Source organism: Eutrigla gurnardus, assembly GCF_963514095.1.
Source record: "Eutrigla gurnardus genome assembly, chromosome: 15".
Taxonomy (NCBI): Eukaryota; Metazoa; Chordata; class Actinopteri; order Perciformes; family Triglidae; genus Eutrigla; species Eutrigla gurnardus.
The window spans coordinates 9245201-9261109 of record NC_139938.1 but is presented as its reverse complement, the minus strand read 5'-3'; the positions used below and the strand labels follow the sequence as shown (position 1 = coordinate 9261109).

Below are 15909 nucleotides of genomic sequence, written 5' to 3'. Positions count from 1 at the left end.
AAAGGTGACTAATCAGGCTTTCCAACGATATAAAATACAATACCAATTGGTATTAGTAAAGGGGAGGAATAATCACCTGAAATAACGTTTCCAAACTTTTTTTGAGGAGTTTAGAACTGAACGTTACATAGATAAGTAGCAGCATCATCCCCCACAACCAATCAAGTGATGACCCCAGGACACTGAGTGATGGTGCAGACAAATCAATATGCCAACCAACTGACAGCCTGAGACAAAATCAGCTGTTGTGTTTAAGGTTTCTTTTCTATAAAAATATTCCAAGTTCACTAAAGCTACCTACGGTTTGAATTTAAAAAAGTCAAAAGCAGAATGTACATGGGGGGGTCTGAAGGACAGTGTAGGTAGGGCTCTATGAAATCTGTTATAATTTTTTCTAGATTCCATTTTATTTTCTCCCAAATTCTGCATTTTCCGTACATTTTTATCCAAATTCTCTGTTATACAATCTTAGAGCATTTTTTTCCCATCAAATGGTGGTTGATGATAACCTGACTCTCGCCAGATTAATCTGTTCCGCCTAGCTCCACTCATCCATCTGGGATCGCTTCCGTTTGGAGTGATTTCGGCACCAGATTTTATGGACGAGCCAATCAGGACACAGGGCGGGAGTTTCACAGATGTGACGTAGCGGAGAAGCGACTGTGAGACTGTTTTGATTCAGACAACAATGGCGGCTCGCATCGAGGAAGCAAGCGTCAACATTGATGCTGCTATTTCATCCGTTGTCGTTGTATTGCTGATTGCACTGCTGCTATATCCAAGATGTCGGCTGTTCTGTTTTGATTTTCCCTGCGTCGCTCTCATCAGCGTCACGGGTTGGCTTCGATGTGAGTGGTTGAAGTAGCACGTCAATAAAGATGACGGACAAGCGTCTTATCCAATCATATGCAAGGATTTTTGATAAGGCCCAGCCTTCTGAAACACCTCTCCAATGGAGCGATCCCAGATGGATGAGTGGAGCTAGGCGGAACGAAATTCATCGGGCGAGAGTCAGGTTAGGTTCATGAGTCAAAATCAAGAAATTTACTGAAGAAACATTCTAGTAGTTCTAATTCCTTTAGTAATTCCCCCCGCTTTCAATATCTATGGCTCTGTCACTCTCTGCGGCTGAACACATTCATGTTAACAACACTGGAGGGTCTTTAAGACCAGTTTTAGTAGAAAATGAACAACACAAAAGTGCCGTTTGGAAGTATTTAGCATACAAGGCTAACGACCGGGGATGTAAACGAACAGATATGCTAGTAATGCTAAAGTAGTAGCACAGAATCGAGTAGCACAACAAATGTGGTGAAGCGTCTTAAAGACCGACACCACGATCTTTATGGGGAATTTAGAGTCAGTAAAGCTCCTGGTTCAATAACATTGAAGTTTGAAACGGTTAGTCTGTTCACTTATCGTTACGCTAGCAGCTAACGGCTAATAACCAGCAATGTAATGACAGAGCTAGGCAGCTCACGCTAATGGTTGAGACGTTAATTTAACAGGATTACACAATAACGTGGCTACTAGACAGAACCAGTAGCGGCCTGCTCTACCAACTCTATTAGACCAGAAACTAAAATATGATGCCAAGTCACCAGAAACACATGAAATAAACAGGACTGTAGCTGAATACACTTACATTTACAAAATATATACAATTATATAAATATACAGTAATGTTAGTGTGTTTCCTTTTTTTGCACTACGTCAGACAACTTTTTTTTTTTAAAGTGTTATTGATGTTTGTATTGTTCTAATCTTTATTTAGAAGCATTCTTATTCATTTTCTCCCTGTGGTATCAAGTATCAAGTATTTTCCTGACTAAAATCAGCATCTTTACCGTTTCTAACTTGACTACTCCCGGGATTACACCTGGGAGTCTGGCTATGCTTTCTAGTCCAGCAGAGTCTGCTAAGGTCCTGACAGATGCAGATCCATCTCTGTGCCTACTGCCATGGACTACTACTACCAACTACTACCAACACCAAATGCAGTTGGAACCCAAGGGCTTGGGCTGCATGAGATTTCTGCCTAAAAGCCTATTAAGGCAGTTTTTTCTAGCCACTGTTGCTGTAATGCTTGCCCCTGGATGTTGTTGGGACTTTGAAATTGTATTGACTCTGAAAATCATGAGCATATTCTAGTCCTGCTCAATGTGTTAAGTGTCCTGAGATGACTTCTGTTGTGATATGACACTATAAATAAATAAATTGAAATTAAATGTCTTCGACATGACTATCGATCACTATGTGTGTGTGTGTGTGTGTCTCAGCCCCACCCCTCGGTGAAACAGAGAGGAGAGATGCTGGATGAAACAGTGTGCTCGTTTATTACAGTAAAACAGTACAGACTCTCAACGTCTTATTTTTCTTCTTTTCTTTCAGCTTAGGTGCGGTGATAAACGCTTATAATGTCGGCCCTTGGAACTGTTTATTCTTCTGATCCCCGATCCAGCTATTTTGTCAATATCAGGGCCGATATCCGATCTTAATATCAGATCAGTGCACCCCTATTTAACACTGTTTCAACATAAACATCAGTGAAAATACTAGAACACGTTCATGATTTTCAGAGTCAATACATTTCAGAATTTGTCCAGTCTAAAAATATACAAATTAGAATCCATTTATTCTGAGCTAAACAGAGGTTCAGAAAATTATAAAAAGGTACCTTGTGCACAGTATTTCTCCGCGACGGTCGACAATCGTTTCTGCTCAGCTGTTGTTCATTCAGAGCTATTTTTTTCATCATCCATCTTGACTTGTCACCAACTCCTCTCTGCCTCTCTTTCGCTCTTTCCCTGTTTGTTTGTGTGTTTAGACACCCAAAACCCCACCCCCGCCCCATAGCCAGCCCACTCCATTGCTCTGTGTGTGTGCGTTTGTTTGTTTGTTTGTTGTTTTCATCTCTCTTCTCTGTTTAGATACACAAATATGATTGTTAGTTAAAACAGGGCATGATATTGTGTGGTAAGAGGTTTTTCCTCAAAAAACGAGTGGTGTTAAACCTAAAAAGTACACTCTCCATGCTCTCTGAAACATTAATTAAGGACTAATCATCCATTCATTTATGCCAGACAGGCTGTTTATACATTCTAAATAGATCTGTAGTTCAAAAATTGGTACACAGCAAATTTGCCGGTGTTAAATTTCCAGTGTAACATGAAATTAACACAATTCAGAGTTATTTTAACACTTACCAGATACTAACTAAAACTAGCAGAGTTAGTGTTGGTGTAAATTTTGGGAGTTACACAGTTTCACACTCAAGAGCGTTAACCTTGGCCACGCCTTCATTCACGGTGAAGAAATGCAGCGCTGGATTTTTGCAGTCGCCATTTTACGTCTCATCGTGGTAAGTTAAACTCTGTCAAATTTTATATTTTAGCTCAAGATTAGAACATGTTTATTTCGAATGTTAGGTGAAGTTTATTTACTGGACTACGAATATTTTTAAGTGTTTTATCATATTTTTAACTGTTTTTCGTTGAAGTGTCCGATTGCTAGCATAAAGTCTGTATAGCATATAGTTAATTTAGTGCAATATTAGTTTAGTATTCCAACATGGACAGCACATGAGAGTCATTTTGAGTTGTATTGTCTTTGTCATGTGAACTGAAGTTATATTTTGGGCAATTGGTACTTTAAAAATGCGCTTTGCAATGAGACATATAGTGGCAGAGCGCCTGGGCTGATTGACTCACTAACAGGTGCGAAAGACGAGGGCTTTTAGCCCAAAGCGGCTCCCCTGGGGCCCTGCTCCACGCGCGCCGCCGGGCTAGCCACTTAGCCTCGCGGCGCTAGGCTAACCGTCGGGCTAGCTGCGTAAGTTTCAGGCTATTAAAAGATAAATTTCATAATAAAACATTGAAAGAATGTCTTTAGGAATTTTATCTTCACCTGCTGTCTGTTTTCAGATAGCAAAATGCTCCTTAAGGTGCAGTATCAAAACCGTAAGAAGTACATAAAATTACAGCAAGAAGCTGGTTTTGAAGAATTCATATCTGAAGGTAAACACTCAAATGAGAACTAATCTAAACTGAGTTCAATTCCTTATATTGTATAATTATAAACATGTTGTCATGCTATTTTGTCTCGACCTCATGCAGTGAGAGAGAAGTTCTCCATACGTGTTGGCAAAGTCACTGTGGAAGATGATTCTGGCACTGAGGTGGATGAAACCGTATTTGCAGAATGATCTGCTATGGAGGGGATTTGCTTTGTCATCAAGGACTGTTCTGACAATGGTAAATTTTAAAAGATAGCTTGGTTTTATATTGCTAAAAGTGGTCATTGAAGATGCAGCCATTTTAATACTAGCATATAAAGTATTAAGACCCTTGTTAGAAAAGGTTTAATTTGAGGTTATGGGTTTAATTGATAAGCGATTGCTGTTGGAAAAATAAAACAAAGTAATGTCTTTATAGCACAAATTGTGGCTTAGCAAAGCAGACATTTTATCTTATGATTCCTAATAGTTCAGTCAGGGAGGAGATAGGAGTTTCTTGGATGTCCAGTGCTGAATTCAAATTGTATCCGCAATTTAACTGTAAATAATGTGAATTGTTTGTTTGTGTTTTGAGATTCGTCATCACCTCCATTCACACCCTCATCAGGTAAGAGTTTCTACTCTGGCTCCATCAGTAGCAGTGACGGTGAGGTCTCAAGACCATCCAAGCGAATTAAAAGTGATGAAGAGTCATTACAGAGTTCTTCGGCCAGAGAGGTAAGTTCATGATCAGGTGTCTATATCTATATAAATGAGATCCAAAATTGATTTTTTTTTGTCACTTTTTTCATCCATTCATTTTATGAATGAATGTTTTATTGCATTCAACACACAGTAAGCTTAAAAACAACCCATGTGAATATGAAGGACCACTATGAAAATTGGTATTGGAAGAGATGTACATTGTAATAGGTGCCAATCTAATTCATTGTCATCTGTGTAGCTGGTAAACCAGATCTTGCTGACAAAACTTGGAGGGACAGCAGTGCTTGAAGAATATGAACAGACTGGGACTTTGCGAGATAGCAGAAGACGACAGATGGTTAACATTCTTGCAGCGCACATGGTGGAGACTGAAGGGTAAGTTCTTGATACAAGGATATAGATTGATACAATGATATAGATAGATTTGATTGTAAGGATGGGCAAAATTATGTGGAATAGGACAGCCTGCCCTAGCGGTTAGGTGGTTACAACCATTTGATTTACTTTTTCATTAAAAAAAAAACAGATTGCATGATTACAAAAATTAAGAGAGTCTGATAGGGTTGTGCCCTGATGGCTAGGGTTGGGCATCGAGATCCGGTTCCAAATAGGAACCGGTTCCTAACCTCCGGTTCCGGAACCGTTAAGAAGCTGTTGGAATTGCGATCCTTTTTTTCGGTTCTTAAACGTCCGCACTAGTTTGTTTGTTTTACTCCGCTCGCACTAGTTTGTTTGTATTACACTGCCCGGCGTGCGGAGACCAGTTTGTTTGTCACCCTGCTCATACTACTTTGTTTGTATTACTCCGCGATAGAACGAAGAACGTCACTCACTCAACATGGATGGCAGAAGAAGACGCCGCTCGAAAGTCTGGCTTCATTTTAATTTGAACAAAGATGGATTAGCACAGTGCAACATATGTGGAAAACTACTCACTACCAAAGGAGGGTGCACGACAAACATGGCAAAACACCTTCGCCTGCATGGTATCATAATGAAGGAGGAGTGTACTGTGTTTGACTCGTTGCGTCGATCTCCTGCTCCAGTCGCTTGCTCAAGTTCCTCCACTTCGGACAGTCAACCTTCAGCCTTGTTTCAAACGGAATCAGATACGTGACAATTATGGTTGTTGTCTTGTATTTTTAACAGACTAGCTGAAGTTGTAGGCTAACTGTTGCTATTGCTAAAACTGTTCACAGTTGTTGTCGAACGCTCGCTCAGTCCGCCTAACGTTAGCCAGCCTGCTAACAGTACCGGTCAGCGAGCAGAGTCGTTGCTGCAACAAGCAGCACCAGGCAAACGACGTGACATCATGTCCGTGACCCCGTTCAAGCTAGCAGCAAGGGGTAAGCTGTCTGAAGAACAAATCCAGGAATGCCACAGAAAAGTGACAGCCTATGTTGTGAAAAGGCTTCATCCTCTCTCGGAGGTGGAATCTCCCACATTTAGGTAAGTAAATAATAAAAATGTGTACAGGCCTCCTCAACACCCAGTGAGCGCGTGTTCTCCACGGCAGGGAACACAATCTGTGCCGAACGGTCACGCTTGCAGCCTGACAAGGCAGACATGATTATCTTCTTAAACAAAAACTGTTTTTGATTGGTCATCATGGCTGACCGACATCACGATGGACAGCCACCATTGTGATGCCACGCCCCGCACCCTGTCAGACACACTCATCAGAACGCCTACCCGAGATGGATCCCTAATTATACAATAATTAGGTCTAATTTAATCACCTCGGCAGAGGGCGCCAGCTTATTGTAGACATCACTGACACTGTGGCTGGGGTTAACTGCCAATCACAGCGGAGAAGAAGTGACGGGAGACGGACAATGGAGAGACGCGGTGATTGTATGGAGCAAAGTGGATCAAAAGTGGGGCAAGTTAACAGACATCCGAGGGGGACCTATGCTAATTTTAAGATAATGGTGGTCAATGCAGCAGAGGCGGGCAGCCAAGAAATATCGAGTGGTCCAAAAAGACCGTCTGAAAAACGCTAACAGCTGACAGGGAAACACAGATGTCGTCATCACAACGTCACGCCTCTTTAGGAGCCGCAGCGCTGGCTTTCCGTGCGAATTACGCGGCGGTATGGCCCGAGATGCTTCGCTGTGTGTGAGAATCACCATTGGCGGAGAATTGGCGAACTACCGCTCCGGTGTTAATGCGGAGACGCTGTGTAAACCCCCTGAAACCACTTTTATTTTCCTTTTGCAGGAGAATCCCTCAGCGAATTACTAAAGAGAAATATGCACTCGGAATTGTCACCTTGTTCATGAAGATAAACTCTGATTATGTCTCTGTCTTTGCTAAGGAACATTTTTATGAATGGCAAAGTGGCTCTGGATTTCTGGCATGGCGGCTTAAGACAATTCGGAGAAAGACCATACTTGGTTCTAAGGAACCGAAGTTGCAAACCGTGGGAGGAGGTGGTCCAACACAGGAAAGGGAGCTGCCTGTGATTGGTGGTCAGCTAGATGAAGAACGTTGTAAAGAAGTCATATCGTTGATGAACCATACCAGTGACAAAGATGTCATCATGCAGAAGATGAAGGAGACCTTTGAGTATAGGCAGCGCCTTATCCGCAACCCCAATGATTCGCACACTGTACTCTCTGTGTTTCCAAGGCTGCTGGATACTAAAGGGCTGGTCAGTATTGGCATCATGTTGTTACCATCATAAGTGAATGTTATGTTATTGCAAAAAATGTTTATTTCCTTTGTGTTGCTGCAGATACTTCAAGACTTCAGCCTCCTCTTTGGACCAGAAATATCTGCCAAACTGCTGGAGAAGTGGCATACCTCCTATAAAGGAAAGGTGATCAGAGAAGCAGAGTACCTTACTTCCACCCCAGTGCTCCAGAGTTTGCTGAAGTCTGCTAAGAATCAGTACAGTGAGGAATCATCTGAGGATCATCCAGGTATTCAGTTAAAAATTAAATGATTTTGAATGTATTGGGTCATACACATACTTATGATGTAACTTAACACAGCTCAAAAAGCCTACAGAAGTCAGCATTTTATAGTGATTCAAATAAAGGTGATCCTGGACTTATTTTTTGCTTCTTACATGATGGGACAGTGATGTGGCATCTTTCCTACTGCTTTTGCATATCCTACCACCTCAGCCCATGAAAAAGAAATCCCTGAAGATCAGCGCATCCCAGGCTATGGGCCATTTAATTGTGTTTCATAAGGTATGTACTGGGCCACAGTAGTGCTTTTAAGTAGGAAATGTAGGTCAGACTAAAAGAACATATGACAATGTAATTTTATTACCCCCCACCCCAGTCCTGCAGGAGCTTAGAACAACACCTTCAGAGTCACCAGGAGAGCCATCAGCAGCCATACCTTCTGGCTTCTGGGACCAGCAAGCAGGCCATCAGTGCTTTCTACATTGTGATGGATAAGAAGCTCATCCCCTGCCAGGGAACCACATCATTTGCAGCACTCAACCAGCTTTTTAAGGTGCATTTTGTTTTCAGCGTAAGCTATGATGATGCTCTCAGCAACCTGTACACATTTCTCCAGACAACAGTCTATGGTATTGATGTGGAAACCACCAAAGAAAGCCCAAAGGTAAAAGAATTAAGAGCCAAGTTCATGAACAGGAGCTAAGTTGCTATGCTACCTAGTGCATTAATTCAGCACCTCAAGTTTTTGCATGGATTATATCTTGGCAAAAACGTTGTTGTTTTGTGTGCTCAAGAAGGATGTTCATTGCAGTTCAAAAGTTTTGCAGGTTTTCGAAAGCATTCAAATAGTTGTCATAGCACTGGTATAACAGGCCCAAGTAATGATGTCAATTTGCAAGTGAGCAGATCTCACAAGAAGATGCCTCTGATATGGACGTGGATCGGATAAATCATCTATCTACATGTCATATGTCAAAAGACCGGGCAAAAGAAATGTGTGCTTCAATCATAGCAAAGTTAGAGGGAAGTGGTGTAGCCAACAGTGTTGTATCATCTGTTGTCAAAAGCATGGAGGAGTATGTCAATGAGGTTCATGAAAATCTTAAAGAACAAGTGTTGAGTGCTGTGCCTGTCACAAATTCCAGTAGAAGTGCAGTGGAGGATGTCTTCAGTAAAACTTACAATCCATTTAGTGATTTAAACACCAATTCTAAATGGAGTAAGTATTTTAGTGAGAAATGGGGTGTTGTTGAACCGGTGGAGATTCATTTAGGAGTAAGATATGATTTAAAGAGAAACAAAGTATCTGGAAGATATGAGCAGGTACCAGGAAATGACACTTTCATTTATGTTCCCCTTTTAAAAATATTAGAGTTTATATTTAAAAATGAGCAAGTCTGTCTTGAAATAAATAAATCTGCTGCTGAAAGTGATTTATACCAAGATTTCTGTGATGGAAAATACTAAAGGCAACACCCATTATTTTCAAGATCAAAAAATGCTTTGCAAATTCAAGTTTATTATGATGACTTTGAAACATTGAATCCACTAGGGTCAAAACAAGGCATCCATAAGCTTGGATGTTTATATTTTACACTCCGCAATTTACCACCACGTCTGAATTCATGTTTGATGAATATTCATCTAATTTCTTTGTTTCATTCCCAAGATGCAAAAAAATATGGCCTTGAAAAAAATTCTAAGTCCATTTGTAGAAGATGTAAAAATCTTAGAGCAAAAGGGAATGAAAGTTTCATTTACTGAACAGCCTCTCTATGGTACCATTTCACAAATAACAGGTGACAATTTAGGTCTGAACTAAATTCTTGGTTTTGTGGAATCTTTTTCTGCAAACTACTACTGCAGGATGTGTCTTACTGACAAAGTATCGGCTCAAACAGTGTTTAGTGAAAATGATCCACGTGTGACTTTACGCACCAAATTAACCAATGAGGAGCATTACAGTTATCTAATGGAAAACCCAAGAGAAAATTCATGCTTTGGGATTAAACATAATAGCATACTCAATTCCTTGGCTTACTTCAGTGTATCGGATAATTTTGTGTTTGACATAATGCATGATATCTTAGAAGGAGTAGCACAGTATGAAGTTAAGTTGTTGTTTGAATATTTGAATCGTAATTTTATTTCCAATGAAAATATACTCCAACGTGTATATGCATTCAACTATGGCTTTATGGATAAAAATAATCGTCCAACGCGCATTAACTTGTTTTGCTCTGGCAACAGTATTGGGCTTAATGCTAGTCAAACATTATGCCTCATTCGGAACCTCCCGCTAATCTTTGGTGATGTTGTCCCAGAAGGTGACAGACACTGGAATCTGTTGATTTGATTGTTGCATATCATTAACATTGTATTTTCCCCATGTGTTACAGAGGGAATGACAGTATTTTTGAAATATCTTCATCATCGGTTATTTAAAGATTTGTATCCTCAAAATAATTTAATTCCAAAACATCACTTCATGATCCATTATCCTGAGTGTATACGCAAAATCGGTCCTTTATTGACCGAGTATGAGATATGAAGCAAAACACAAATTCTTCAAGTCCAGCATAAAAAACTTCAAAAACATAACGAAGTCCCTTGCCAAAAAACACCAAATAGCTGTAGCTATCACTGGGAGGCACTGTCTGCCAAAGGTATTGAGTCTGGGCCTGTCAAAACAAAAATACTGACTGATGTTGAAAATGGTGATTTGATTTCAGAACATTTTGAGATTGATTTGTCAAGTGAGATAAGTGTCACAACTTGGGTTAACCATAATGGCGCTGAATATCACACAGGTCTTGTTGTTTGCAAAGATTTTGTTCGTGAAATGCCAGTGTTCAGCAAGATTGTTGGCATCTTTCTGAGAAATGGAGTGTATTTTTTGGTGTCAGAAATGGAGACTACATTTATAGAGCACTTTTATGCTTTTCATGTTGTTGAACAAGTGCATAATGTTTCAATTGTTAGGTACTTTAAGCCCTTTGATGTCCAAATGTGTTATGGTACAGACTCATTTTTCTATGTTGTACCAGACGGCTGCATTGTCTAAGGTAAGCAGCAGTAATGAGTTGCCTCATGTTTTTGGTATGATTATATTGTACAATATAATAATACAATGTTGTTTTTTGTGCCCTGTTTGTCTGAAAGCATTTTGTGGGCAAAATAAAATCATTTTCATGCAGTAACTATTTGGAGTGATGACTGTAAATGCATGGTGGGAGGACTAGACTATTATTGTACAATCTAACTATAATGGTGTTTTTTCCTGTAGATGGTCGTAAACTTTTGTTATCCATTGCATTAATAATTTAAGCCATATTAGTTGAGTAACAGACCAGTGTTATTGTTAATAGTTAATAAATTACACCAATCAGTGTTAATAATGAACACTGCAATAGTTAATAAATTACACCAACCAGTGGTAATGATGAACACTGCAATAGTTAATAAATTACACCAACCAGTGGTAATAATGAACACTGTAATAGTTAATAAATTACACCAACCAGTGGTAATAATGAACACTGCAATAGTTAATAAATTACACCAATCAGTGTCAATAATGAACACTGTAATAGTTAATAAATTACACCAATCAGTGTCAATAATGAACACTGTAATAGTTAATAAATTACACCAATCAGTGGTAATAATTAGGGCTGAACGATATGGACAAAATTTCATATCTTGATATTCATGCCAGATATCTCGATATCGATACGATACGATATGACTACGGGTTCGGTGAAAACCAAATATTTTTCAGAAAAATAAAAACATAATGTGGAAACTGCAGTTTTATCGATGATACCTCACTGCCAGTCATCAACATTAACATAAAGTCACCAATCAATAAATACAAAATAAAACATTTTAGATTGTCTACACGGTACCATGTCTTTTGAAATTATGTATGTTAAAGCGTCTGTAATGTCTTTATGTCTGGTGGACGCCGACTCATACGGTGTAACACTACTGAACGCATTGCAATACACTCGGTGCAATTTTCGCCAAACACGACCTGCACAACACCTCGCTCTGGTTGACATCATCGTTATTAAATCCAAAATACCTCCAAATAATGGAGGATGATTTATGTTTTGGCACCAAATCAGATTCGGCACCGCTACTGGCCGCATTATCTTCTGCACTAGTCTCACTTTTCTTTCTTTCTTTTTGATTTCCCCGCTGCGTATGTTGCGTCTGCGTCTCGGTGTCCGTCTACCTCAGTCCCGCGGCGGGAGTCCCGCCCTCATATGTTCGTCATTGGTTGGCTTCAGCTGTCGATCCACAGCAAGCATGAAATAAGGTTTGTGGTTGGCTGGCCATAGCGGTGCATTCAAGGGCAATCGTAAAAATGAAGTTTATGGTGACTGCCAGAGCTTTACATGCAGGGCGAGCGCGGGGAAATCTATATCGTTTATATCGTTGCTTTTTCGATGTTAATATCTTGAATGTTCATATCTTGATAACGATACGATAACGATATATCGTTCAGCCCTAGTAATAATGAACACTGTAATAGTTCATAAATTACACCAATCAGTGTCAATAATGAACACTATAATAGTTATTAAATGACACCAACCAGTGTTAATAATGAACACTATAATATTTATTAAATAACGCTAGTCAGTGTTGTTGTCATCTTTTAAAGTGTTAATAATTTACACCACAAGTGTTAGTTTATTAACACTAACTGGTGTTCTCGTTATTGATTAAAGAGTAAATAATGAACACTATGATAGTCATTAAATAACACTGACCTGTGTTCATATTGTTCATTATAGTGATGATCATTAACACTGTAAGAGTTTTTTAAGTAACACTATCATAGTGTTTATAATTTTAACTATTTCAAAATTGTTAATTTAACACTTTTGCAGTGGTTCCCATATAAACTCTGGGTCAGTGTTAATTTTAACTCTGAGAGTGTTAAATTTGCGATTTCAAATTTGCTGTGTATAGACACCATTATGGGGGAATTCCCAAAATTGACCCGTACCATACTGTGAAGGTATGGAATATGAACAGTATGTTCGGGTTAAAACAGGGAGGCTGGTTGTCTCACTGCCCCGGGTTCAAATCCGACCGGCAGCCCTGCTGCATGTCATCCCCATCTCTCTCCCCCCTTTCACTCTCATGCTGTCCTATCATAATAAAGGCACACAAAAAAACATTAAAAAACAGGGAGGCAGAGCTCTACTAAAATAAACTCTGATGAAGACAGGAGGAATCGCTGCTAATAGAGAGAAGTCAGAATTAGACTGGGTTGGTCCTTTAACAGCCGTATATTTTTTGATCTCATGCTAAATATCACATCGGCGATCTGATTCCACACAAGTAACGGTTGTTCAGCCTTTCATACCAGCTCAAATAAACCAAAATAAACAAGCTAACACATCGGCATTTAACTGAACCAAACAAGAGCTTTCGATTCTAAACGTCTAAATTAAAAAATAGGGTTCATTGTTTTTCCCATTGCTTCTGCCCACTGTCCTCAAACATCACCCACTCCCCCTCTGTCCCCATCAGTCCTCTTGCATGTTGTGGCATGTATGTATTGTGCAACTGAGTGGAATTTGTCTCACAGCTTAATCCTGGTTAAAGACACACTGCTCCCCCAGAGGATGCTTGCGTGTTTATGTGTGTGTGTGCGCGCGTGGGTGGGTGTAACAAGTGTATGTGTGTGTATGTCTGTCTCCGTGTAGTAGCAGACGGTTGCTGTGGAGCGCGCCCTGAGTCTCCATTTACACAACACAACATGTTCCCTTGCCTCGGCTTCCCGGCCATGCTGAGAGAGGCCAAGTGATACCTGGAGGGAAACGTGTTCACCTGAGAGTAGGGAAGAGGAAGGCGACAGGATGGAGCAGGAGAGGAGAGAGACAGTATGTGCAAGGGAGAGTGAAGAGGACCTGAGTCAGACAGGGAAAGAGACAGGAGGTAGGGAGGTAAGGATGGCTCAAGACTCACCTGTTCAGACTTCACCTCGACTCTGCATAGCATGACCCACTTACACCCCCCCCCCCCCCCCCCCCCCCAAAAAAAAATAACTATATCTATGTTCTTACCTATAGCACTTTGATCATAGAACTGTTGTCCTTAAGGTATACTTGCTGAACAGCTACTACTTTACTCAGATGAGGACCTTGTTTCTATTTTTTCGCTCTTACAATGATATGTTGTGGTTTCTTTCTTTTGACAAATGTATTTATTGTAAGTCGCTTCGGACAAAAGCGTCTGCTAAATGCCCTAAATGTAAATGTAATGAAGCAATGTGAGGAAGAGAGGAAACTAGAGAGGAGGGGAGAACAGACAGAAAGAGACCGCCTGGCTCAGGTCCAGGGTTATCACTGACACAAGTCGAAGCATTTGCCAGCTGGAGACAGCAGCACTCAGCAAGAAAGATGCCAACCCTGCACAGCATTGATGCTGCAGAGCACTGAGAGCTCCGTCGATGTGTTAAAGCACGGGACAAGGACCATATGCATAAGCAGTTGCACTGACTTAAGGGACAGTCTATGCAAAAGCAGTGCTCAATTCTGCCACATTGTCTGCTCTCGTTTGTTAGACGAGAGCAGATGCTTCAGACATTACATAGCTGTACATAACGTGTAGTCAGCTGAGCCTAGTCGCACACCAGAAGGACGTCCACAAAAATAAACAGACAGAAACCTGCACGATTTTGTGTCAAATGTGTAACATCCAGCCATGACAACAAGCTTGGTTGTCATCTAATCAGTGATTCTGAAGCACAGATGCTGTCCCACTTTTTCCATCTCCCCTCTATTTTAAGATGAGTGGTAGGGAAGGAAAGAAGGAAGAAAGGAAGGATTGAAGGTAGGAAGAATGAAGGAAGGAAGGATGGAGGGTATGCAGGATGTAGGAAAGAAGGGAGGAAGGACAGAGGGAGGGAGGGAATGAAGGAAGGATGGAGGGGATGAAGGAAGGACAGATGGAGGGAGGGAGGGAATGAAGGAAGGAAAGAGGGAGGGAGTGAGCCATCTCTTTGAGAGATCATAGGTCAGCAGCAGGTGGCTTGGTTGAAGGATCTCCCACCCATGACGTCATCTTGTAAAAATTAACTATTTCAAGCTCCCATGAAGTCATCATATGCTACACGCTACAACGTTGCAACTCTCTCTCTCTCTCTCTCTCCTTCTCTCTCTCTCTCTCTCTCTCTCTCTCTCTCTCTCTCTGAGTGAGAAGCAGCCTCGGTGTGCTGGGAACTGTTGAAATTCACCGCAATATGCTACTGGCTCAGAAAGCGCTCCCTCTAGTGGACAAAGCTGGTCAGACTCGGATTTAGCGAGAACGGCTCCCTAGGAAGACGTGAATCCACTCGTAGCATGTGAATGACGTCTCCACCACCTCATCACATTTGCCTTCACATTTCACTCAACGCTGGAAGCCCATCTGTAGCTCAGCAGTCCGCTAGCTTGGAGCCCCGATCAACGCAAACACACCGCGACTATCACGTCACACTACCATAGTGCCATTTAACACGCACGTCCACGATGTGCTACAGTGGAAGGAAGCAGGCAACATAACCGGTGCCGGCTCAGGTGATGAATGCACGCATGAACTTCATGACGTAAAGTGTGACATTTCAAACATACAAGCAATCTATTCAAAGTGAGCTGACAGATGCGGGGAAACGTTATTTCAAAGAAGAGAAACAAGTTCAAACTTGGCCAATAAGCGTTACAGAGACAGATAACGTTGCTGCACTTCGACTCACCTTGAGCGGCCGTTCCTCGGGTGCTGAATACACTTGCTATCAAAGTGGCCACATACCAAATCATAGTACTATTGCCGGCCACACATAAAGCTCATCATATCTCAAAGTGCCCCTTTCGCTGAATATGTCCCAGGACGACGTGACGCGGGCCGGTCTCCTCTCTTCTTGTTAACCGAGCCACTTTCCCATCGGAGCGTTCCCTCTCTCTTCCCCGCTCCTCCGCTCTCCTCTCGCATCCTGACGACACGGTTCACCTGCGCCAATGGGACGAGAGCAGACGACGCAGTGAAACCAAGCACAAGCTTCTAGATAACTGCACCCCCGCCTCCGCACGGGTTTCATTGGTGGGTGTGGGATGACGTCCGGTCGCTGATTGGTCACCTGCGTTGTCGGTTTCCCAGTGGAGTGTTATGTTCAATGGAAATGGTAAAACTCGGATATTTCATCGTTTGGAACCAAAGCGCCTCATGGTGGCTAGAAAGAGAGTCTGCTTTCACATTCTTCACTTCTTTTAA

The 15909-nt window shown here is 41.3% G+C and overlaps 1 protein-coding gene across 4 annotated transcripts in view; it reads right to left on the bottom strand.

Annotated features, from left to right (window-relative positions):
* The window catches only part of igsf9bb (immunoglobulin superfamily, member 9Bb), a 126713-nt gene extending 111078 nt beyond the window's left edge, over positions 1-15635 (bottom strand). For all 4 annotated transcript variants that reach the window (XM_084029277.1, XM_084029280.1, XM_084029278.1 and 1 more), the window contains exon 1: positions 15395-15635. In XM_084029277.1, coding sequence (XP_083885403.1) covers positions 15395-15458 — 64 coding nt within the window. In that variant the 5' untranslated portion in view covers positions 15459-15635. The remainder of the gene's footprint in view (positions 1-15394) is intronic.
* Between the last annotated feature and the right edge of the window lie 274 nt (positions 15636-15909).